Below are 27,109 nucleotides of genomic sequence, written 5' to 3' on the forward strand. Positions count from 1 at the left end.
AAAAACCTGACATGAAATATCCTCACCCGGTGGATTAGATTAGGAAGTATCTGAAGAACAAATTACATTAAATCTCTTTAAATCTATAAAGGAGGGGCTATCTTTAACATGTAATGGCTCCATCATATCTGCCAATAGAATAATGATGGATTATATCACTGAAACTATAATCTGAGGAGAAGCGCTATATTAAATTAATTTGTCTTTATCTGTATATGCATGTCTGTGAAGTTAGGGGGATTTGGTTGAAATGTGCGGCATGCTAGCTTTGGCTCTGTAGAACCATTAGTGTCACGGGTGAAGCGAGGGAACAGACTCCGAGGGGGCTGGTGACAAAGAGAGACAAATCTATTTTTTGTTCAACTTCCTTTGATTCTCATAGCTCACACTTTAATTCCTCCCGGATATGAATGAGCCATGGTTTTTAGGGATTAAGATTCATGTATTGTTAAATCGCTTGAGTTATCTCCGCGGGACAGAAAGAGAGGTTATGATGTCGCTTCACACTGTCCGATTCAGCAGTTCAGAGGGTTGTGGTCTTGGGTTTTGAATTATTTTCAGGTCAATGTGTAAAAAAAAGAAGAGAGCTAGGCTTATTAGACCCAAAAGGATCCAAGACTACTCAATTAGGGAACAGGCCTCTTTTATTTCTGACATATTCCTCGGCCTCCACCTCTGGGGAATATCTCTCATCTATCTGTTTGCTCCCTTTGGGTGTGTGCCTGAAGCTGGAGCCAAGGAGTGGAAGCCCCCGACGTGGGCCGCATACTTTTTCATATTCCCTTCTTCCATCAGCAGATCCACAGGGTTTCACTGTTCTAAATTGATTTCAGCCCCTTCCCCCCTTTCCTGTCTCTCTCCCCTCCCGTCTGCGAACATCTCCAACCCGCATCTCCCAACTTTGTGCCAGTCAGGCAGTTCCCTTCCCCTGTTGAATTAAAGAAAGACTAAAGGCATCGCACATGTTTCGGCGGCAAACTTGCCCTAAATTCAACACGAGAACATTTCCAGTTTGCAGTTCTCTGATCTACTTACGAAAATGCTGACAGGTGTCAGAATCAGGAAGGCAACAGGAACCGGGCTGTGCTGACAACACGGGAGGCGAGAGAGAGTCGGCGATTGAGGGAGACAGAGATGGAGAGATGAGCTGAGAGTCGAGTAAGCAGTCTCAGGGAGGGAAAATAAAAAGAGGCAAAGAGGAAACAATCTCTCTGACAAGTAGGAGAGATTTTTTTTTTCTCTCCATTCTCTCACTCCGAGATAACTTTGTGACTGTGTAAGAGGATTTGACTGATTCTCAAACCGCATTTGATTGAATTAAGCACCAAAAGTCGTCTTGTGATTCCGGCTGACTACAACACGTGTTGCATTATGATATATTACGATGAGATTTACATACAAACTCTAGGACCATCCATTTTGATTTTGATTTGCCTAATCTAATGTGTAACCCTTGGTGGAGGTAAAATGGCTGACAAAGAGCTCTGTGCAATGCAAGCATTAAGGAAGATAGAGTGCACACACACTACATGCTCAAACACACTGGAGATGGCTTGCTAGCGGGTGTAGTGAGGTCTGTAATGAACAACCAAGATGCAGATTCTGCCTCTGAGATGTAGAGATGGGAGGAAGTACTGTTTGAAGAAATAAAACGTAATATCAAGCTGTGTCCATCTGTGCTCATCTTTTTTATCGTGCTTACGCCGCTGAATGAAACGGTGTGACTCAGTGAGGTCTGTCTCTGTCTTAGTGAAATTATTCCTGATATAATGATAGAAAATATAAAAAGAGCTTAATAAGTTTGAATTTGCCCCTGGTAAAATAAATCTCCATCATTCAAAGAGGAGATGTGGATTTCCTTTATCTCTGTTTCTAGTGCTATAGGTAAATGTTAGGGGCGCCCCCTAACAGGGGAAAAAAACAATAAAAAAATGTATTACTTCGAAAAAAAATTGGGAATGCTATTGTTATACTATTTTCAAAATATATTGCGGAGAAAACCCCATAACATAACTACGTAGTCTATAATATAGGTCATATTTCCTGGGTTTGTAGGGCTGAGCGAAGAGGAAGAGAAGAGGAGGATAAACGGAGAAAAGAGAGAGAACGTGATCTTTTGCTTAGGAGTTGCCATTGAAGCAGAGGGCTATTAGCTCGCTTTGGCTTCACAGTAATGTTGGCTAATTTACTAAATAGATAAACGATAGAGTAAATGTCAGTTACTTCAACCATTAGGAATTTGCAAAGACTATTTGGGTATTAGGAATAAACTAACACATGTTTTTAAGGCATACAGTTACATCTCAAAGACATAAGCTACGCCGTTTATTTATGTTTCTGAACACAACGATTGGTGCAGAAATTGACCCAAAAGCCAAAGGCTGCCTGCTAAAATCTTATCGAGGGACACCAAATTGAACAATGCCGGCAGCTACACAACGTTTATGTTCGTTCTAAATTAAATTCATTGGCTGGTAGGATTTGTTTGCGGCTCTCAAATAAATAAACCAACCATTTATTTATTCTCATGAGAGCCCATCATCCCTTTAGTTAAATCCACAAGGGAGTACGCTAAGAGATGTGAGAGAGCGCTTAAACAAAGTTGACATGTTTTGATTCTCTCAAGTTTTTACAAGAATTGCCTCCAGCTTGGTCTCTAGCTTGCTCTCCCTCAATTACACACACCAACACAGCCACAAGCAAAAAGCCATGCAAAGGGTCTTCTCCTCCAGCGCGGACTGAAAACACACACAGTAATGTTCTCATCCTATGATGGCATCCCCTGAACTCTCATTCTGCCAAAGCACTCCTGAATGTACCCAGTGAATTTAATCAGCTCAAGAGGGGACTGCTTATCTCTCTGCACTTGTCACGGATAGCGTATTGAACATATCAGAGAGAGAAATGGGAATAGTTCATTATTTTCTCGGGCTCACAATGAGCCTGATGTATCTCATTGCAGGTCCTCCGCTGACAGCTCATTTTCGAGACAATCCTGGCATTCAGTTCACAACTCGGCAGGGCAAGTAAGAGAGAGACGGAAAGCGAGCGAGGGAGGGAGGAAACGCAGAGATGGAGGGAAAATAGGGCTCCGGATCTCCATTGCTTATTCATGATGCCGTGGCATGCTAGGTGCGTTATTAATCTCCGCAGAAACCAAGTGAATCGCAGTTATTTGTTGAGCACCTCGCCAAGCTGGGCCCCAATCGACAGCAGATGGGAAAACAGGGGGATCAGGATGATCCAAGACAGAGAGAGGGAGATTAAGAACAGGTAATGTGCTGAAGTTGATGGAGGCAGAGGTTGTATTAAAGTGAGAGGAGAAAGTACCTGCATTTTAAATCTGGTCCGAGAGGGTGTGTACGCAGTCTATGAAGTGTGTGTGTGTGTGTGTGTGTGTCTTTAAAGGTATCCAAAGGAAAGGGGGGAGAGAGAGAGAGAGAGTGAGGAAGGAAGATAAAGGGATGGCTCAAGAGTGAAATATGACTGGTCGGGGGAAACCGAGTGAAAGTCCAGGAGCAGAGCTGAAGTATTGTCTCCAGGCTATTCCTCTTTTGTGGTTTAGATTGATTCTAGTTTGTGTGTGAGGGAGCAAGGCAGGGGCCCGAACCATGGCATTGTGTTTTAATTCTTTAGGGTCACTGCAGCGGCACAACCCCTTCTGTGCTGCAACGCAATGCAAGCGATAAGACCGCAGCCCCATTAGTACCTCAACCAGGATCTTGTATCTCCATCTTTGATGTGGGCTTCCATGGGTTATAATCTGAAGATAATTTGCATTGAGAGTCTTATCTTCTATGTGATGTATTTTTAACATAATGAGAGGTTTACAAAGCCTCCTCCCACATGCTATTCTTTATTTGACATCCTACCCACCCACAAACAGTGCAAGTACAGAGGCTGTCTCGTGCACCTAAATCGTGACAGTGCACCCAAGGCAAATCATTTTTCCTTCAGAGATATTGAATAATTAAAAGTTTGGTCAAATGTCCATTGCAATTTGACCTGTGATGAAGCCCAGACTAGTAACTGCAATATTCTAAAACATTTCTTACTTGTGAATTACATTACTGTCGTACTGAGAATGGTAATTTGGTGCCACCTTTTATACAGCACTGGTCTGGACACCCTCATAGATTTGGGTTTAAGTGGAAATGAGGGTTCATGTGGTTGCTGGTCAGCTGGGAGAGAGATTTATGTGACACTGCCGGGGGTAATGGGTCCCCAACTGATAAGTAATTGTTGTCTGTCTTGTCAGGAATGTAATTGCGTGCCTACAAGTTGGTCACCAGAACCACACTGCCCCAAGCACGGAAAATAGAGTAACCCCAGCCTTGATCCTGTGGTGACAACTTGACTTCCTCTCAAGAGTCTCTCATACACATTTACAAAAAGCAGGCCTCACCCCAGCCGTGTAGCTGAAATGGTTTGACTATAGATTGATACCATGTGGAGTAAACAACCCGACGAGGACATACTATACACATAGACTAACTCAAAGGAGCCTCAGTGTGTGGCTGGAAGTGGGCAGGATAGTCTCAGAGTGACTGCCAAAGCAAGGCTTGTATTACAGGGATCCCAGGATATCAGACACCAGGCGGCCTGTGCTCCCTCTAGGCAGGGCAGAGTCTGGCAGCTGGCCCGCAGCCCAGATAGCAATAATCAGCTCCATTACCTGTAGTACTGACTCCCATTTATGAGGCTCACGGTGGGACCATGGCTATACTGCGGGGATTAAGGACGCTGTGAAATTTAAAGAAAGTACAAATAGCAAGCAGTAGCACATCGCTGCACCTGCTGCAGACACATATGTTGCACACACAGGAGCGCAGCGGTATCTGCGCGCCACACACATATGTAGTAAACTGGGGAGGGGGGGGGGGGAGGTTTTTCTGGGCATTATGTGTCTCGGCAAAAGTTATTTGTTTGATCTTCTCCCTCTGTGAAGGGAAAGATTAGGAATATACTCTGCTCTGTTTAAGGGGGAAATCAGCCTTCTGACAAGTACATTGTAGCCCGCAGTTTTCTGTCCAGAATACAAAGAGACATTTATCACTGCAGCTGGGGTAACGGAGGAAGAGAGAGAGAGAGGGGGGGGGGGGTTCTCCTGTGCTGCAGCAATGTGCGTTTTTTTCTTCTTCAAACACCTATTACTTCCTTTCTGTGGGAAAAAGAATGCTATACCTCCATGCTCTTTAATCCATTTGAGAATTTCTACTTTCTGTTTTTCCTTTATTTCATTGTTTTTTCCGGTGCCTTTATCATCTCCCTCCCTGTTTTTTAAATTTTTTTTATCTTAGCTCTCATCACCTTGTTTCTCCTGACAACATTATAACTCAGTTGGAATATGTAGCAAGAATATGTAAAGTTATGTCGTCCTCCTCAGTTGTGGCAACAAAAGGTTACTACCTCAGGCATACTTCTGTAATATTTCCATACTTTTTCCTCCTCATGTATATTCAGCGAGAATGATTTATTCTGTTACACTTTTGAGCCGTTGAAATGCAGAATTTCTCTCTCAGAGCCCCTGCATATTCCGTTAAACATAGCATGGCACAGTATGCTCTTTGGATTCGTGCTCAGCAGAAGTTAAACAGAGGTCAAAGGAAAGTCGTCCAAACCACGTCTGTCATTACCATTTTTCATTCACCAATTAGTGTCAGCGATCCCTCGCTGTCCCCTAGATGACCTTCAAGGGATGAGCTCACTTTGTTGTAATTCAACATTTTGAGTAGGACTCAACAGTGAGTGGCATGTTTTGGCTGCCGGTGACCCAGATTATAAACTATTGATGAGACAGCGAATGCACAGCAACAGAGAGGAGGGACCTGCTGAGGAGTGTGTTTGGCCTCCTCCAGCTTTTTATGGGCTGCCGGCTTAGATTTTGTCTTTCAACATGTCTTCATATCCAATAATCTCTGAGTGTTTGAGACCCCTGTGCTCTGATTATTCCTCATTCTGTGGATTGACATGCACACTAGTATTTCAGATAAAGGAAAGCGGCATGGTTACAGGTCGTAACAGGGTCGTCCTAGTTGAATAGAGATCAACACTGCATAAATTGAACACCACATTGAGTTAACTGGTCAATCTGAATAACTGTGTTGTGCACTGCAGTAACAGCTCTCTGGTGTGACTATATTCATGTGTGATAAAGGTCAAGAGCTGAACAGGATTGTGGCGTAGCTGGCGGTGGTGATAATAATATTGAAGTAAATGCGTCGACATTTACATTATTCACAAAGACCCATAGATGTTGTATTGTTCTGCTAAGATGTTTCCTTCAGGCTACCACTCATCCTATTGGGCATTAAGCTAATTATCATACCACATTAGGAAGTGGAAAATCAGGTTAGTGTGAACCATGTTTAAACTACTTTTACTGTTAATGAATCTGCTTATTTGCAGTATAGACTTGTATTTTTTAACAAAATACCTGTGCTTTAATCAAGCTAATTTGATGTACAATTGATTATGGGACATAATTGACTAAGTGTATGCATTTTGCCAGCCAAATGTGACTTTTCAAACCCTGTTGTCCTCCTTCTCCTTAAAGGGGAGGATAAAAGGTAATGGGAGAGGTCGGCTGTTTAAGTTTAATGGCGGACAGGAAAGTCTCAGAATGGTTCTTTTTAATGATGTGCTTGCTCTCATACAGTCCTCGTTAAAGATGAGTCCAGAATGCATACGGAGGACAGGGAGGAAACTGAGGCCAGACACTGACCCCCCCCCCCCTCCCCCCCACCATAGGTGCTGCTGCAGTGGGGCTCCTTTGTGTGTTCTCAGGCACATCGTAGGAACCCTGCGCTCCTTCTATATTCAGCTCACATTAGCATCAGAAAATAAATAAAGCAAGCAATCAGGCCATGACCTCTTATATCCATGGTGCTTCCAGCCCCCCACTTGCCCTCCTCCTCTCCGCCTCTTCCTCTCCCTCCGCTGCACTCTACATAGGTTTAACTAGCTTGGATTTGCAACTAAATGTCAAGCCTTGTGTTTGGCTTTACCACAGGGCAGGTTGTTCCTCATCTGTCTCCAGAGAAAAGGAACGAGAGGAGCGAGAGGAGCGAGGGAATTAGATCTTTGACACCTGTCACTTCCACTCTGGTGCACCTTTCTCCCTTGCCACACATAAGGACTTTTCATGTCACAGCTCAGCATGTTATCATGAGTGGGCACAGGGCCTGAGAAATCCAATTACTACCACTGTGTCAGACCCCTGCCATCATCCGTATGTATGCTAAAGTCATGTTTCTCAAATCAGAAAAGATGTGCCTATTAGTTCCTTCTCTTTTCTCCAGATCAGTCTTCACCTCTATTCCAATCTGTGTGTCTTAGATACGAGCTGCAGCTCTTCTCGTGGACTGCCTCAACGCTGCCTATCCTCTGTATAGTGGAGCGGGTTGGTGGGTGGTTCATGCTAAGGACATCGGTTCTGACTTTCTGATTTTAAGTGTCATCGTGGTGCAAGCTTCACTGTGGTGGATAATGGAGATGCTGGGAGAGTCAGCATGCCTCCCCCCCAGATGGCAAACTGAATGGCCTTTCTGACAGGGGAATAGAACGTGTTGGAAAGGCCTCCCTGTTGCTTTTCCTCAGCACAGTAGGTGTTGATCTAATGTATCACCTTGCAGGGCCTGGCTGTTTTTCCTTTTCCTTTTATATGTCTCTCCTTCCTGAGTGGCACTCGATGGCATTGGGAAACAGGGGTGGGGGGTGGGTGGATGGGGGGGGTCTGTCTTTTTAAACCATGATCGGTGTCCCAATTTGCCCCTACCCACTCTTACTGTATGTGTTTCTGCATGCTGGCCTCAACCTGCCCATCACACGACATACCAGCACACTCGCCATGTTATGGTGCCCTACTTCTAGAGGTTTTTAACATTGTCGGCGAAAGGAAGATGGGGAAAAAAGGACAGAAACGGGGATAAAATGAGTGACAGTCGGATGCATGCTGGTGCTTCTGTGACAAGTTAAAATGGAATATAAAACACATAGTCCTGGCTGACACAAAGTGAACATGATTGAATGAGAAGCCACATTATATTAATTATGTAAGGCCACTCTTTTGAGGCAAAGCTGAAGCTCAGAGAGAGAGAGAGAGAAAAATATATATATTCAGATGCTGCCCAGTTGTCTGGAGCTGGACACATTGATAGGGGCAGAAGTATTGTCTTTATTTCAGATGGCTAATGGAAATAGCCCTTGAGAAAGGAAAAAAAACATTTTTAACTTTGAGAAATGTCTCTTCATGGCAAATGTGAGACTACAATGTTTTTTACTCTGGGATGATTATGGGTTATAGATTGTCCCAAATCATTAAGTCTCCAGACTTGATAAGTTATGATTTTTAACTATCGGAATTAAAAGTTTCACAAATATAAATCTCGGTGTTTGTCGACATTGGACCTCTTGTTTATTAGGGTAAAGCTCCATGCAACACAGACCACTGTTTTCCCCTCATCATTATAATTACCCTGACATATGTGGTTTGTATTTCCTCTCCTGCCCATTGCAAAGAACGTACACCTATTATAATATAATCGGGATGTATATATGCTTATAGTGCACCTATAGATTAAATAAAGGAATGTCTAATTTCTAAGTGACCTCAGTGACATTTTGTTCCTCGCAGGCATCACTGATCTCAGGCCAGAGCACCGCTCTATCCCGAAGCCAACGTCTGCTCTCCAACCCCGCATATTGTGTAGCTTTCCTCTACCCCCCCCCCCCCCAACCCCATTCACACATGTAATTTTAGAGTCTGTTTCTGTCCCCCTTGCTTCTTCCAGACTCAGGGGTTTAGGAGCAAATTAGTTTGCTAGCTCGGTCAAGCTTAAACACAGAAGCGCTGCATTTGTGCCGATGTATTTAAAGATGTCCTCTGCCGATGCATTGTTGAGGAAACAAGCCAGGCAGACAAAGACAGGCAGACTGGCGGCCGGCCTGGTTGGCTGGCTGGCTGGCTGGCATGTCGGAGTGGGCAGGTCTGTAACTGGGACGTCAGTGGCCTGCTGTGCTGAGTTCTGCGAGTGCATTGTATTGTTGCTGTGGGCCTGGGGCGCCAGAACACAGGTTAATTTGAAGCCTATCATTAGAAGGGCAATGTGGATGCTGAGAATTGACACGGGGGACATTTGCTGTGTCATTATAGTGAAGTACATCTCATCACAGTACAACACAATGATTCCTCTACCTTTATCAGAAACAAATGCAAACCTGTGAAGTAAGTAATAGTATCTGTGACAGTATGTGTGTCTAGCAGCGAAATACCTATCAAAGAGTCAAAGAACACATGTGGAACAAATCCTTTCAACGTTTTATTGGAGGCTATCTACATCAGTTAATAAAGTGTTGAATGGAAAGTGTCAAGGAAGGTGCCATGAAGAGTTCAATATCCTGCTAAGGAACCAGTAAACAAAAAAAGCCCCTTAGACTAAATAAAATTGCCTTTTCGGACGCTTTTGAATTCCTCCCTGCATGAGATTGCCTTACAATATACTCTTTGTAAAAAGATCAATTTATTTGAATAAGATGAGCCCAAAAATCTGTTTAACATTTTATAATTCCTTTTCATGCTTATCCTTCATATTCTTTTTGGTTATAGAGGAAAGCACAGGTATATTCAAAGTCATTTTACGGTTTGTAGTTATCAGCTGTATTTAAATGAACCCAAACGTTTAACCAAAGTACACTCAAGGAACATCTTCATAATGCATTAGTAAATATGATATTATTATGCATGTTCCAACACCCTTTTTGTACATTGGATTTGACATTTTTCAAATAAAAGTGTAACTAGAACAATTTCATTATTTTGATGATTTAAAGGAAACAATGAGGAATAAAACATAATAACCCCTAAAGGTTTTTTTTCCCATTGTGGTCTTCTTGTTTAAATCTTAACACATCTCAAGATAAAACAACACATAACAAGACAGCAAGTGCAGACAATACAATCAACATTTAAATAGCAGGTGCCAGGGTAGCTACGTCAACATGCTCTTAACATTTTGTTCATAAAAATGTATATATTTAAATTTGATTATGCTCCATTGCAACCATTTCTTTAAGGCCTCTTTAAACTCGCTCCGGGAAGTGCTCAGTTTTGGATTTGTGGTCCGATTATCTCACAGTGCTGCTGCACTAAAGAGAGACAATGAAGTTTTATCCAAAGTGCTATATTTTTTTCATATTGGCCCAACACATCCCACTGTACAGCCACGATCCAAACACCGTCAAATATTTAATAAATATAAATAAATGCTTGCCAAAGTGGTCCAGACAGATGTGTAAGCAACAGCAGCAGTAGTTTTCTCTGAGGATGGTGATTTGACATTTCAGTTACACCTTACCACAATTAGTTTAGCCTGTGGCTACCTTTTCATCATATTGATCATATTCTCTACCAAACACGATGCTGGATTGGCAGTGTGGTTGGACAGGCGGGCTCTGCTGAGGCAGACATGATACCGGCCCTGCCACAGGCTTTCTGATATTTTGTATTTCGTTAAGTTCAGCCTCATGTAGCCAGGCTCAGGTCTCTGTGCCTCTGCTCTCGGGTTAAATCCTGTCCAGAGTGACTGTTGAGAGTGTCAAACAGTCAGTGACTCGTCTCGTGTATTAAACCAGGGAATGAATTATGGTCTCAAAACCTATAGATCACACAAGGTCTGACCGCTGTAAATCCTGCCGCACCAAGCGTTGCATAGGTCACGATAGAAGCCGAAGGTAATGCCTCCGCAGCCTCACTGAGACACGCGGCAACCTCTCGCAGCCAGCAACAGCAAGAGCAAACACAATATGGTGAGAGAACCCCCTCAGCTAGGAGTGTTACGTATAGTATTTGTTGCTGGGGCACTGAAGCCAGCCCACCCATGCATATCATCATGACAACCAGCTCGCTTCATTTCCACTCCATCAAGCAGTCCATTGGTTCGCGGTCCTGCTTTTCAACAAAACAGTGCCCTGCGATGACATAGTGATTCATAAAACAGCGAAGCGATTGCTTTCGTTTACCTCTTACTGCTGCTGTTACACAGCTGTTAAACAGATGCTGTTTGTACCAATTTAGAAGCTAGTGCATTGTTTGTCAACACCAGTTTGGAAATTCATTCTTTTTACCGGGACCTGCTGCTGAATGCACAGGCTGGGCTGGATGGGAAGGCTCGAGTGGATACACACAAGGAGGAAGTAAACATTTGCAGACTTCGGTGTTGAGCTGTTGCTCGCTTCTAAAAATGGTTACTGACAAGTGCTTGTAAAGAATTGCGGCGTTAAGAGGGGCTCAGAATTAACTTGCCATTTGGTATCGGCTTTTGGGAGGACGCGGGCTGGCCTGGTGGAAGTGACAAACTGTCAGACGCTCTCTGCGTTGCTGGATGGATTAGACAGTACATTTGTTCTTGATAAATTGAGTGGTACTAATGCCCAGAAATAGAACCAGTGCCACATGAACCCCCGGCTCCACCAGCCGTACGACAGCGCTAACAAGGCCGCAGAGTGAGTGTAATTTCCTCGACAATTAATACACGAATGGAAGAGAAGAAGGAAACTCTGGTCCGAAACGAGAGATTTATTTAATTACAGCGATGTACGTGAGACAGCATTACTGGTGAGATGAAAGAGGAGGAGAGAAGGAGGAGAGGTATAAAGGATTGGCTTGAGCAGGGAGCTGCGAGGGATGAATCTGGGGATGTCAAGGGGGGATAGCTTGATGTGACTGAACCAGATGCTGTGGGGAGAAGGAGAGGACTCGGTGCTGTGTTGAGAATGATGGCTTGCGTGGCGCAGTAAGGGTGCCCCTCTACTGTTTGTAAAAACAAGACCATCACACTCCATCTTGCCGCTCCCGCAGGAGCCAAGCCTCCAGGCTGATTTATGGCCCACAGACTGAATTGGCTGACTGGGATGACAGCAGTGCTTGGACTCTCCCTGGTGAGTAGTGTGGGAGGCTGCCCGGCCAAGTCTCGGCCTCGGCTGGCCGTAGAACTGCCCTTTGCGGTCGTTAGGGCAGACTGGATGTTAAGCTCCATCCCCAGTGTTGGGATCAGGCTTTGATGTCTGAGCGCCAACCACCGTCATCCTCGGTTCTGCTGGTGCCGTGTTTTCTGAATATCTTCTCCCCTGTGATACTTCCATCATCTCCTGCATCACAGGCTCCGTCAAGACTCTGGAGTAACAATTTAGATTTAATCAGTCTTTGCCATGTGACTGCCAGGATGGAAAATTAATATGGAGAGCAATTAGAAAACAGCCATCTTACTGTCAAAGTACACCAAGATGAGAGCAGAAGAGTGGATAGCATTTTAGCAACACATGAAATCCTTCTGTACAGCACTCAGACCAGCCGGGCTGTCCTCTTAAAGAGTCTCCAGGACTACGCTCTCATGTATTTAACTTCCTGCAGATCGAATTATTTCGTCTTTTGGTACCAGTCGTCTCCCACAGCAATAACAAAAGACTTAAAACATGATGTCAGAGCTCCTTCAAGCACCAGAGCTCAATAATGGTCATCTCAGTCTATAGACAGGCAATAGTTGATAGCTAACTACTTACTCTCTCTACTATATGAATATTGTATGTCATATGCATTGGATGTGTTTTAACTCTGTTATGTTGTTCATTCTGTACACATAACATCTATTGTACCTTTGTACTGGGATCCTCCTCTGTTTATTTTGTGTGTGTGTGTGTGTGTGGGGGCTGTACCGATGAGAGGGTCCTGGGACAGGATGTTTTATGTGTACAGATTGTAAAGATTCTGGGGCAAATTTGTAATTTTGGGATACACAAATTGAATTGATAGCTTTTTGATAGGGTTTAATATCATCAGAACATTGAGGAAAGAACAGGAAAAGAAGGTAAATCAGTAAAGTCTATGCAGGACACAAGAACAGCAAGGTTTAAATTGCTTTCAACGATGTGCTTTAATAACTACATCATAATGTCAGGTTGTCTTTTTTCATATGACAAACAGAATGAGGACATCCATTGTTACCGCTACAACAAAAGTGTCAGCATACAGAGGAAATACAAAAAAGTAGTTTAAGCCAAAAGTTGCAGATGTTCTTTGTAAAATGATTTATCATGCCACACTGCTGTTCCAAATTCTTTTTAGGGTTCATCATGCTGTAAAACCAAGCTGACGGAATTGTGTCGCACAGCAAGCCCCCTTCGCCTTGTGGCTCGTGTTAAACGAAAAGAGAAAATGAAGATGTTGTCACCTGAATCTGGTTTCCCATCGACTCAACCCCCTTGTCTCTGGCCCTACAATACGGCTTTCTGTTTTATTGTAGCTGCTTTATCATTTTATAGGATAACATCATCATTTTCCACCTCGAGGCTGTGTGAGCTAATTTTGGAGGGAAAAGCACCCATGTTTTCTAAGCCGGGCTCCAAGTGTTTGCCAAGCAGGACGCAAAATAGCTGGCGAAAGCTCAGTGAGTTTTTCGGGGGAGCTGCCTCTTTCACTAAACACATCCCTTCCCCTTTGTGTCAGGGGATTTAACTCTTTTGCTGATTCCTCTTTTTTTTGCTACATTAGCAACAAACAAATAGCACCTCCAGCTGCGTGACATGAAGGGATCATCATATGCGGTGCGCCCGGGTAAATGGAGCAATGAGCTTGTCGGGTTGCTGGATCCCCGTGCTGAAGCTGAAGATCTGTCTGCTGTAACTTGAAGTCAACACGCTTTCATCTGATTGAGAGAAGGAGACGCGATTTAATCGGCTGCATGTAGGCTGCAGACGCAAGTTGATATGGCAGGGAACGTGTGGGTTTTCTCCCCCTACATGATGCAAAGTGATGCGATTCGAATTAGCTACAAAAAGAAAAACATGACCAGCATTACCAGGAGGATTTGGCATTTGTATTTGAAGTGGCAATATTTATTATCCTCCAAAACCATGTGCATCAGTACATACATATTTAAAGTGTTCCCCAGTGCCTTTGCCAGTCTTTGCACCTTTATTCAGTAATAAATCGCAGTATGTCTGATTTGATAGCAGCGCTGTGCTATTTTTTTTATTTTTTATTTTTAGCCTCCATTTCCAACAGACCATTTGTATCTTAAAATGTGCCACACATGGAGCTCCCTCATTAATTAATAGGTATTAAATCGTAGATAGGAAATGTTCCCAATGACATCCTGCTCTGTACTGTACTTTAAGTCTGCTCTTGGAACTGATTGGCAAGCTTTTTTCCCTAAAGGCTGCACACTCACAGCAGGAGGAGGCGTCACTGTCTTCTATTCTCTTCATTTTGACTTCCAAACACAAGCGCCACTGTAAAAGCCATTAATTTGTCACTTTCCATTTCAGCTTGCTCATTTCTTTTTCAATAGGAAAATATTGTGTTTTGTTAGAGGTCAATGGCCTTTAACTTTTCATATTTAAATTTTGTCTCTTCCATTTTTGTGGCTCTTTTAAAGCAACATCTGCGTTTTATGAAGGCCTGAGATGAGGCAGGATGTGTGAATGTTAATGGCATTTGGCTTTCATAACAATGCCATTTACAACCCAGTTGCTCTCCCATAGACTCCTAAAGGAAAGGAGAGAACATGGGGTTCACTGCATATGCATGTAGAAAGCATACAACTTGTTTATCTGTCTTTGTGCCTCGAGGCTTTTCATGCTTTTGAAAGTGCTTCAGGCTATAGAAAATAAGCCAAAAGTATTTAGAGGAAATTGCAGTAATAAGCAAGATGCTTCTAAATCTTTAATCAGCACAGCAAAAAGAATCTGCTTCATCAAACACGTAAAAAGACGTTTTTAGAGCACTAAATGTAGGAAAGTGAAATGTAAACTAAATATTTACGGTACAATTTTCAAATTCACATTACATCAAGAGGTTTTTAATGCAAGTAATACGATCCAATATTTCCAAATATACTTTACATTACAACTATGACTGAAATGCTGGCATCTTTATTGTTAACAATTGGTCAAAGAAAAGGCTTTAAAGAAGGGATAAGTTCAAAATACTATTCATGATAAAGCAGCTACACTCAGAAAAGTTTGACCATTGTCTACTCAATAAAATTAAGGCAACAAGTGACAATTAATATAATTGAATAGAATTTAATACTTCATCTTTGATTAAAAACTATTGATTTAATTAAGCAAATTTAAACAAAATATTAAATACAAATATTTTGGATTTACTAATAATATGGCAAATGTTGAGTAAATCCAAATCAATTATACAGGGGAAATGATTAATATTTACTAGGTATTCAAAAGAAAGTAATTTAGATATACCAAATAGCTGTGAAAAAGTAATTTAGATTTACTAATTATGTGGATGAAATTGATTTATATTTACTAAATATCTGGATAATACCGATTTATATTTACTAATTTTATGTGAAAATGATTAATATTTACTAGGTATTCCAAAAAAAAGTAATTTAGATATACCAAATAGCTGTCAAAGTAATTTAGATTTACTAATTATGTGGATAAAATTGATTTCTATTTAGTAAATATCTGGATAATACTGATTTATATTTACTAATTGTATGGGTGAAAACTATGCTATTTTTCTAAATATCTGGATAAGAATGATTTGGATTCAATAAATAAAATAAGTTACATCAACTCATAACTTGGAAGAATGTTACTGAATTCAACACATTTAAACTGAAATTGTTATTTATCTTTACATAACTTAATTTTTCAAATCAACTTATAATTGGTACCACATGACTTAAAATCTATGTAGAGTTATTGATTGTCACTTTGTTGCCATATTTTTTTTATGTAGAATCTACTTAATATCATGCCTTCTTTTTGCAAGAATTTACTGAGGAGCAGTTAACAAATTACCACATTTAGGATAACAGCATGTAAACATTTATTTGTGCAACTTTGTTGACCATCTTTCAAAAACATTTGTGTGAAATGCCAAAATACAAAGAAATCCTGGTGTACACAAAAGAATCACTGCAGCAAGCCCTTCAAATGAGTATGACAAATTGGATGTTTCTGAACAACCCTGAATGGTAAATAACTGCAGCACTGAAACTCAGACAAAGCCTCGAAATAAACCATGTGACTGTAAATGCACTGTAAAAAAAAAAAACTTATTGGGTCCAGACTGAAGACAGGTGGGGACAGAATCTCATGCCGACATGATGTTCAGGAAACTGGAACTTAAGGCAGGAGTAGTCATCATTACTGCTTGAAGGCTCACAGGTCAATCGGTTGTCTGTGGGCTGACATGATTCTCTATACAGCCAGAAAAAAGACAAAATAGAAAAGATTAACAATAATATAACTTTAAATAGCATTTACAACATGACTAGGTGGTTCGAACAATAACAATTTATTCTGTTGTTAAATTAACACACTGAACTTAAAACCACTTACCACCGTTTATCCTTGACAACTTGTATCCGATCATGGGTCACACTAGTGGAACAGCAAAGAAGGTGTTGAGGTTCATGCTGGTAGTCGTAGTCACACCTAAAAAGAAAGAGTAAGGGGATAAAGGACAAAGGGAGGACATACATCCTCTTCGGTAAAAACTAAATCATCTTAAGCATCAACTTTTGCTCTTTTCAATGCTAATGTTGTAAATAAAAATGAAAAGGCTAGATTCACACTCAAGTGCCACATGTCGTCATCATGGCGGCCAAGGTTTGATTTCCGGTGGTCCCTTTGCTGCAGATCCTCCCCTGTGCTGCTTGTGTGTCTCTCTAGCTCTAACACAAATAAAGAAAAAAACATCTTAAAAACAAATAATTGCTTGCTTCTGGCATTTAAATGGATTATAATCTCACCGTGTTGCTAGGTGTGATAGGTATTTTCTATATCATGTAAATATCACGGTCAAGGAGGCGAGAATGAACCACAGACAAGCAGTATCTTTGATGGCTTTTGCAAAAGGGGGAGCTCAGTCACACCTGCTCAGAGCAGTGTCGACGTCCAAGACTTCCCACTGAGCACCCCTTTGCTTCAGCCTTTTATTGAAACCTTAACACACACATACACATCATCAAAAGGGAAGTGGAACTGCGGGTAACCCGTTGAACTGAGGTTAAGACGTTGAGGCGTTGACCTGTTCTTTCCCTCCGTTGCTGGCTCATCTCTTTCACTTCCATATCGTTTTCACAAGACACGTTTCCGAAGATATGTTCTTTAACCTTCGTGTGGGGTCACAGCAAAGGAGAAGCCTCTCCTGGCTGTTTAGTATTAGATAAGGTCAGCAAGAGCATAACAGACATTTATATCCCCATCATTTCCCTCCTATTTATGCTATTGATGATTATTAAACATGTTCAATAAAGGCAATCATTTTACTTGTATCTTTCTAATTCTAAGCAGAATGTGATTTACGTATTTTGGTTAAGCAGTCTAAGCAGAATCATGATTATTTGTTTACACATTATTTGTTAGTAACACCACAACAATCTCTTTGGGATTTAAACTTTTTAGTCAGCAGTTTCACATCAATAATTGTCCGTTCCTTGTGAGGAGTTTTACACAATTATATCATACAAGCTTAGACTAAAGGTTAGTTTACATTTTCTTCCACGGTTACATTGTCATATATAGGCCTTCCAATGTCATCATACACATGGGTATAAGTGGTTATCTCAACGGGCTCCATCTGTAAGGTGATTAAGGTCACGAAGTTGTTCCATCCAAGTTGGATTACAATGTCTGAAAGGTGGCAGGAGAAAATAATTAGCATTTTACAATTAACTAATTGTTCTTAATTATCTGTACATAAATGTAAACATTGACTCAAAGGACACTCCCTTTGGTGACGTCCTCATCTGATAATGTGGACAGTAAATGAAGATTTGATCATGAAACCATCCCCTCACTGGACAGCTCACGGCGCTTCTGAGGAGCTGTCATGTCCGCCACAGCGCAGTTATAAGCGTCATGTTAACAACAGTCACGTGAACAGAGTCCCGACCACGTCAACAGCATCACGTTAAGAGCTTCACGTTAAGAGCGTCACGTTAACAGCAGTCCCGACAGCATATGACACAGCGCAGTTATAAGCGGTCACGTGAACAGAGTCCCGACGTCACGTGAACAGACCTGTACAATAACGTGTCTGGTCACGTGACTGTCCGGACTGACCGCTCCGGTATATGTGAGCTTGTCTATACATGTCTGCGTGGAACCAGTTTCAAAGCACTTCAATAAAATCGTGGTTATTAGATGAAGTGTGTAGCACGTGACCCCTCAGGTGTCTTAACCCACCTGCCACTAATGAACCTATAACACGAGCGTTAGCTAAACATTACCTCAGCTAACATGTGTAAAGTAAGCTAATGTTAGCTCGTTCAACACAGAAACCGACAACCTACGTTACATCGACGATGTTAAAGAAACGTGAAGACACTTAACCATCAGATAGCTAAGTTAACTTACTCTTGACGCCCAAGGCGACACAGAAACGCAGAACACCATGCCTCGAATTCAAAAGTAGCTACCCGCTAGCTCACATGAGGCTAGCTCAACTCCTCACCAGAGAGCCGAGTAGAAACCTCAGTGTCACTAACGTTGCCCGTTCAATACAACGTTACTCTCTGAAATTAAATTAAGTTGGCATTCTTACCTCAAGAAGAGATGTCATGTCAGGAGGCTGTCGTTCCTTCTGTGGCTTTTAGTGAGTCACTGAAGCAGGAGAGCAGCGCGCAGCTCAAACTGCGGAGAAGTGGCGCGAAACCGGGTTCAACAGTTCAATCTGCTTTTTTTGTGTTGATTGCTGTGATCAGCCTGATCACTGACACCTGGCCTCTCCTTTGAACTCTCTCTCTCTCTCTCTCTGTTGGACGGGCTGTCTGTCTGTCTCTGTCTGTGCTGTTTACTTCTCTAGTAACTAGATTCTTAGAATAATACAATAAAATAGTAGGACAGGATATATTACATTTAAGAAGTTAAATAATAAAGGAAATAAAAAATAATAAAAATATGAAAGTAAATACAATGTATCTAAGTGTATATAAAGTGAAAGTGGTGCAATGTTCATTGATGTTGTTCAATTTGAGGAGGATCTGGCCAGAGGTGATTTATTGTAAAGTCTAATAGTTGCCAGGAAGGTTCTCCTGTATCTGGAAGTTTCTCCTCTATCAAGAATGTTCTCCTGTATCAGGAATGTTCTCCTGTTTGTCCTTGTGAAGCAGAGCTGAAGCAGTCTGTTGGAGAACGTGCTCCGCTGTCCCTGCAGTAGGTGGTGGAGAGGGTGGTCCATGTTCTCCAATATGGACAAACATTTCTTCATGTCCTCCTCTCCACCTGTTCCGGATAGTCCTCTTTGCCAATGATGGAGCTGGCCTTCCACACCAGTTTAGTGAGTCGGTTGGTTTTCTCCAGTTACAATGCTGCTCCCCCAGCAGAGTACGGAGAAGTCCAGAGCACTGGTCCAACAGACTGGTAGAACATCATAACTGAGATTTGTCATATATTACAAACATTTGAGGACTTGTGAACCTTTGAAGGAGTGCATTTTTTGTCTTCTCGGTTTTTAAACCACTACCAAGCAGGGATACTAAGTGCTAGATATTGCCAGCCGGTTGGGCCCCATTTTGGAGTAGTTACAACCTGGAAAAGAAAGCTAAGCTCTGACATGTTGAGAAAAAAAGAAGCTAAAATCAGCCCAAACTCTTAACAGGGTCTCAGATTTACAAAGCCACACACCCTCTTCAAGTCCTGGATTTCAGACAACCAATTAACTATTGTGGGTGTTTTGGGGGAAATGTCACCCCATCACCTCATTGTAGGCCCTGTCTTGAGTGTTTGTGTTCAATCTTGGATATCCAGGACTAATATTAAGGAGATTATGACAATTTTTGCACTTGTCAAAAAATATGCGATTATAAGAGAATAAGGCCCAATTTGACCATTTGGACCTTTTTGGGGGCCCTTAACTTGCAGCTATCAGTCCCAAACTGTAGGGTATTCATATTCAGATGTCCCTCTTTAAATCTGAAGAGGATCCACATATCTGAGTTGGTGGAAAAATTAACTAAAAGACTGGTTTTAAGGATTTTCCTCGTCAAGATTTTGGAGGCGATTTCACCCCATGACCTCAATGTATTATATTTAGGTAAATATAATATGTAAGACAAATAGGAGGTTAAGGGTCAGTTGGCAGAGTAGTGTGTTTGTGTGTGTGTGTATGTGTGTATGCATGTCTGTGTTTAAAAAGATGTTAGTGTTTCAGAATTTATTTTAATTCATTCATTATCAGTTCTGATTACAAATATTGGACACTGGACACAACAGCAAATACTCACGGTCGCCCTATAATGCTCCTCTAAAGAACAAGTATCAAAACTTATCATTATTTCTTCTACTTTGTACTCTTAAAAACTGCAATATGTTTATTGTAATGAAAAAGTGAATTTGTATGTCATTTAAGAAAACTGTAAAATGACTGTATTCATAATAGTCATTTTCTTTACAAAAATGGGCAAAAAAATGTTATTTTGTATTATTAGCATAATACTTAAATTAACAGTTGGGTTGTTAATTTACAGATAATGTCTGTAATTTCACCGAGTTTTGAATATAATTTTATTTAATCAATCCTGAAAGCTACCCTGAACCGGAGCAGGTTTGCCGTTCAGAGTAAGTTACCGGTAACCTAGTTTGCTAAGAATAAATCCAGCTTTGTGTACCGGAAAGTCAGGTGTGGCGCAAATTCCTTGGGCGGAAGTGTACGGCGTTTAAAACTGAAGAGTTTCCATTGAGTAGAATTTATTAATTTTTCGACATTGTTGACTTTACTCATAAAATATGATTAAATTCTACTCAATGATTTTGAGCTGATATTATTCAAACAAAAATGAGTAAAATGCAATTGATAAATAATTCAAATTGTATTAAATCAACATAATAATATGCCAAACTCCACACACACATATTTTTTATGTAAAGGTTACTAGTATTTATTGAGTAAATATTAATTGAGCTCAGTCCCACTTTTTTGAGTGTACATAGATTTTTTTAAATAACACAGGATTCGAAAATCTTTAAAAATACCCGCGCAGTGGACCATTTAAGAGGGTTTGGCATGTTTTTCCTCTCAATATTATTCATTGCGCTCCATTATGTTGCTGGTACCTGGTAAAAAGGTAGACTTTACGGGAGTAGAGACTATTGATTACAATATTACATTCTGATTGGCTCCCTTTCTCTTTCAACAAAACCTCCAGCTTCCTGCCTTTTCTCTCCTTGATTGCCGCTGGTGCCGTCCCTTGAACCAATCAGCATTCATGCAAATTTACATACATACAAGAGTGGAACATATATTCAATTAGCTCATTCTTTCCTTTTGGCCTCATGCAATGATTTGAACTGTATAGAGATGTTATAAAACTGCCTATTTATTATGCAGTCTGGATAATGGGGACAATAATGCCTAATAATATTTCATAGCATATATTTTTTCACACAGAAAGAATTCCTGTAAGATGTTAACTTGCGTTGTAATCGCAGACTCCATTTGAAAGGCGTATTACAATGTCGTCCCTTGTAAGGAAGAGGATGTCTCAGTCTGCATTAATTCAGGAGAATGCCGAGTCTGTGTGTATCAGTGTGCGTATGTGCATCTAGACACAAACATGATCAAAGGAAGCTAATTCTGTGTCGCCTCTGTCCCTCTATGGAGCACTCATGTGGACATTGGTCACTCATACTTTTCTTTTTGTGTGTGCTGGTGCTTATTTTCAGCCTTCAAGCGTGACGATTCCTCCAGAACTCCATCTCCCATATTTGGGTTCAAACAGCCCACGATACTTTTTACTCATGCATCCAGTCGTTTAGTCACCAAGTTATCTGCCGGTCTCATCAGATTATACTTTATGAGGGACAACTCTGGTATATCTGTCCCTGAAAGGCCCGTCTCCAATCTTTAAATATCGATCCCCAGGGTCTAAGCAGAGGTGCCTCTCATGAGTGCAGGAAAGAAGGTAGAAAAACAGATCATTAGTAATTTTAATTAGGTGATCTGTCAAGCTGCGATTGCCAGATGTAAGCGTATGCATTTGGGTCGATGGCTATCCCTCTCACAATCCTCTCTTTTCACCTTGGGCCTCTGAAAAGGAGGATGTCTCTTGATAGGAGTTTAAGCGGTAGGGGAATGCGCAGAAATGTGTCATTGCCCACTCAAGATTGGAGCAAGTGGAAAACACAGCACAGTGGTATTGAGAGATTTTTAAATTGTTATGTTTTCTAGTGCTGAATATTTTTTTTTATGTGCATCTCTCTCCCCATATTCCTAGACTCAAGCTTTTTCAGCAATTGTCATGTACGTATATGTAAAATCAAACCAACAGGAAAAACATAATTACAGCGTCTCAGTATGAGTAAGAGAGCAGAACACTTTTTTTCTTGTCATAACGAGGCAAAAACTGTCTTGAGTCCTTCCCCTCCAACACAACAAAGTATGAAAGAGTGCAGTTATACCGACTCGGGCAATTTCTTTTTTTTTCACTCCGGCGTTTAAACATCATTACATATTTATAACGCGCCAGTTGACAGAGACAGAGAGGAAGAGAGAGATGAACCAGGCAACAACAACGCAACTCGTCTGGTGTCTCTCTCCGCGAGATATCCAATTGCACTGTTTAAACCTGCCTTTCGTCTCGGTTTGCTACAGAAAACCTAATTAGACAAGAGTTGCAAATAGTCTTTTGATTTAACAATACATAATTAAATTGACACATCAGAAGTAGCCAAAACATCCAGCTTTAGTTTTCAGTGAGCAGTTTGTTGACCGGACCGCAGTCTTGAGCAGATACAGAGGCATTGAAGTGAAAGCAAATCATTCAGAGATGTTTAACTTATAATAACAATGCATTGATTTTCAGTTTATTTCATGACAGATTTAAATTAAATCAAGGCCATGTACACTACCGTTCAAAAGTTTGGGGTCATCCAGACAATTTCGTGTCTTCCATGAAAACTCACTTTTATTTATCAAATGAATTGAAAATTGAATAGAAAATATAGTCAAGACATTGACAAGGTTAGAAATAATGATTAATATTTGAAGTATTAATTTTGTTCTTCAAACTTCAAGCTCAAAGGAAGGCCAGTTGTATAGCTTATATCACCAGCATAACTGTTTTCAGCTGTGCTAACATAATTGCACAAGGGTTTTCTAATCAGATATTAGTCTTCTAAGGCGATTAGCAAACACAATGTACCATTAGAACACTGGAGTGATAGTTGATGGAAATGGGCCTCTATACACCTATGGAGATATTTCATTAGAAACCAGACGTTTCCACCTAGAATAGTCATTTACCACATTAACAATGTATAGTGTGTATTTTTGATTAATGTTATCTTTATTGAAAAAACAGTGCTTTTCTTTGAAAAATAAAGCCTTTTTTTCTTTTTCTTTTTTAACTTTATTTTTAAAAGACAATACATAGACATAACACCTAGAGGACAATAAACAATGCAGACGACAAAACAATGGACATAACATCATAAAGTCAGAGTATTTGTGAAAAAATAAATAATAATAATAATAATAATTAGAAGGAGAAGAAGAAAGAAAGACAGATGCATGTGTACATGTGTATATGTGTGTGTGTGTGTGTGTGTGTGTGTGTGCATTATGAATTCACTAATAAATTAGACATTTCTAAGTGACCCCAAACTTTTGAACGGTAGTGTATGTGTGTGTGTGTGTGTGTGCAAATGAGTATAAAGGTTGAACATAAAGCTGGTTATACAGACAAATGTAACAATCGTGTTTCCTCTATCTTTTGTGTCACCACAGATCCCAGCGAAGGCTTTCACTGCCAGGACGAGTGTCGCATCCTCGGCCACTCTGACCGCTGTTGGATGCCTCGCGTCTCCATCCCGCCGCGCGCCAAGTCACCCGAGCACGGCCGTAATGTCATCGCTTTGTCTATCGAGGCCACCACAGTGGACGTGCCCCACTACGAGGCTGGCACCGCCAAGAGGACTTTTGCCACCTTCGGCAAGGATGGGCCGGAGGACGTGGAGCGGGGAGAGTTAAAGGGGAAGCGGACTCAGGAGTCTCATGTGTGTAGCCCCAAGGCCAATGGAGGGGCTGTCCGTGAAGCTGGCAACGGGCGCGAGGCGGCCAGCCCCATCACTTCCCCCGTGCACCTGAAGAGCCCAATGTCCAAGCCCTCATCTGCCTACAACACACTGAAATGCCGCGACGCAGAGCGAATCGCCAACCACAGCCTGCTGCGGCAGCCTGAGGGGAAGGACAGTGAGCCAGCTGTCAGGGAGATCAACACACTTCTCCACGATGGCCGAGACAAGGAATCCCCCAGCAGCAAGCGCCTGAAGGATATTGTGCTCTAGCGAGCTGCTCTATGACACAAACCAACATTCGTACACACAGACACACACACACCGTGTGAACTCACATATATGGACCCCACAACAGCTCGGTGTACACAGGAGAAAGTCCGGCTGTGGAAGTAGAGACACACCCATTTGCAGTATATAATATTCAAGGACCAGCTCGAGCTGAGGATGATGATATGCTGCGGCTAGTTGTGCGCTCCAGCCGAGGTAGTGGATGTGTCTTTGTTGTAGTCGCAGTACTTTTTCCTTGTTTGCTTTGTGTTCAGTTTCTTTCTATCAGTCTGCAATGAGTGGACAGGCAGGTTACTGTTGACTGCATGGACATGCCCAGTGGACCTCGACAGTGCTTGCACCAAAGCAGAACACTGCGTGTTTGGACACCGGAGAGGTCAAAGTACACTTATGCCTTTTGAACTACTTTTGTATCACAAACTGATATTTGCCTTCTTTGGTTTTGCAGTTTGTTCTGCCAAAATCGCTCTTTGTTCCTTTGTATAGTGAGCTCCATCAATGTAATAAATGACATACACAGGATTCATCTCAGAATATTCCCAATTTACTCCTTCAACAGTTTGCAGTGTGTTCAGGGGAAGGTCTCATGTGCCTCCTTCCCTGAATAAACCTTCTCTGCGTATCCCTGAGGACATTCCAGGGTCATCAGACTGTGAGGTCTTTACAGTATTTATATTTTATCAAGGATGGAGCTAAACGAACTCTCGCTATCTGCCCAGCCACTCTGAACACTGGAACTGGGACAGAAGAATCCTTGTGTTCAAATTGACTTGTATGAAAAAAATAATTTTTGAAATATCCTGTGCCCAACCTTGATTGTAGCCAGTGGAGCACAAATTAGAACATTGTGCTTTAGTCTTGTACTTTTTTGACTTTTGACTATGGGGCTAGGATAGAAGGGATCGTCACTAATGTCTTGCTATGTGAAACTCCCTATAGGGTTTACTATTATCATTTTTAATAACCTGTTGTTATGTGACAATCCCTTTAATGTTTTGTTTCAAGAGAAAAAATACAAATAAACATTGGTGTTCAACTGAAGCTACAGTAGCGTTTGTTACACAAACACAAAAATAAAAAAATACATATATGCCAAAATATATTTTATAAATAATTTAAAAATGTATAATGAGAATATTTAATGCTGTGTAGTTATTTTATGAGTAAGTTATACTTGAAATTAACTTGCTTTTGTTCATTTGTCTTTTGCTTTTATATTGAATCTGATTTTTTTTTATTTTCAAAATGAACATGGATTATTTTTTGTTTACTGTGTGACCCCTGGCAACTGTTGCAGTCTACCTTGTTGTAAAGAGTTTCTTATTGGTCAGTTCTTGTGCCATCAAGTTTCTGTGTGGGCTACTAGAAAATGTAAAAAAAAAAAAAACGACAACAAAAAAGCGATATCAGCACCAACATTAGTGTGTCAGTTCAACGAGCTTAGAGTGAGATAGCAAAAGAAACCAAAAAAGATGCAAACAAAACCTTAAATATTGCAGGATGTTGCTTAATCTTAGTATCTAAGGAGGAGAAAGAACGGCTCCCAGTGTTCTTCATGCTGGTCACAGGGTTCCACCGATTTTATCAGTCTAATTGAGTCGCCTTTACTATTGGGCCAAATCCAGTTTAAACAAGATTTTTTCAGCCTCAATCGAGTGCGTTCGTACGCAAAGACTAGCTTTGCTCAGCACTGCTGTCACCCTGTGCCATCTGTGTTCAGCTGATCTAAAAGATAAGGTTCAGACCAGAGTGGTATAAACAGGGATTTCCCCTCCTACGAGCACCACACAACAGACTGGATGGAATCATGTTTGATCAAACTAAGGTCTTGGAAGAACCGTGTTGCACATCAGCAATGTAGTTTTATGTTGCTTTGCAGTAAACTGTGTACAATGTGGAAAAATATGAATGAATTGAAAAATTGCATACAACAAACTAGATCTTGTAGCTGAATGTTTTGCTGGTCTCACCCATGGCTTCAGGCAACATGAAAATCGGAATAATCACTGAATGTATACAGCAGCTTATAATTAAACTATTAAATGTCCTCTGCTTTGTTTTATTGTCTTTACTCAACACAATTTTAAAGTTCTCCGGATGTGTACAGAATTATATAATTATACTGGAGCTATTTTTCAAAAGAAGTTTATACTTTTTTGGGGCTTATTTGTGGAAACCCTTCGCTTTGCAGGCGTCCTTCTTCTGGATGGGCTTTTCCTTTGGCAACAATCAGCCGACAAAGAATGACACCTAAAGTGTTTCCCCCTCACTCCAAAAAGTTAACATTGTGTTGGTTACGCACTGTTAGCAACAGTCAACATTTGGTAGGAACCATTGTTCTTTTCTATTTTAATTTCTTTCCTTTCTTCATTTCTATTTCACTTGAAAAGAGGAAGTAAGCAAGCCAGGCTAACAAGTTTACGTCTAGGAAATTGGAAGCTAGTTAGCCTCGTTGCTAACATTGGCATTAAGAAAATAAGTAATTTGACTGAACTGTTATTAGTGCCTGTCCACACAGACTACCAGTACTAACATTAAAATAGGGTGCATTGTCAAAGCAGAGAATGGAATCATACTTTAATTTAAACGTGTTGGTATCCAAATAAATAGACAAGCCAAAAACAGGATATTTTTGACACAAATTTCGAACTCTTCGATTTAAAATCTGCATTTATTGTGCACTGACATCATCGTTGGTTAACTTAAATAATCTGTGAACCAGAAATGTGCTTGTGTGTGTGCTATAACAGTATGCATCATATTTCATTTT

General features: G+C 41.0%; 1 protein-coding gene and 1 long non-coding RNA gene across 8 annotated transcripts in view; one reads left to right on the forward strand and one right to left on the reverse strand.

Annotated features, from left to right (window-relative positions):
• The window catches only part of pcdh19 (protocadherin 19), a 62,798-nt gene extending 36,412 nt beyond the window's left edge, over window positions 1–26,386 (forward strand). For all 6 annotated transcript variants that reach the window (XM_056439448.1, XM_056439447.1, XM_056439451.1 and 3 more), the window contains exon 5: window positions 23,762–26,386. In XM_056439448.1, the coding sequence (XP_056295423.1) occupies window positions 23,762–24,321 (560 nt within the window). In that variant the 3' untranslated portion in view covers window positions 24,322–26,386. The remainder of the gene's footprint in view (window positions 1–23,761) is intronic.
• LOC130209676 (uncharacterized) lies at window positions 15,840–18,774 on the reverse strand. Of its 2 annotated transcripts, XR_008834675.1 has the most exons (4): window positions 18,581–18,774; window positions 16,785–17,667; window positions 16,372–16,706; window positions 15,840–16,230 (listed from the first exon to the last, which is right to left on the reverse strand). It is a non-coding gene; the product is annotated as an uncharacterized LOC130209676 (long non-coding RNA). The 2 variants fall into 2 exon arrangements; XR_008834674.1 differs by lacking the exon at window positions 18,581–18,774 and having other exon boundaries at window positions 16,785–17,765.
• Window positions 26,387–27,109: the final 723 nt, after the last annotated feature.

Source organism: Pseudoliparis swirei, chromosome 19 (assembly GCF_029220125.1).
Source record: "Pseudoliparis swirei isolate HS2019 ecotype Mariana Trench chromosome 19, NWPU_hadal_v1, whole genome shotgun sequence".
NCBI lineage: Eukaryota > Metazoa > Chordata > Actinopteri > Perciformes > Liparidae > Pseudoliparis > Pseudoliparis swirei.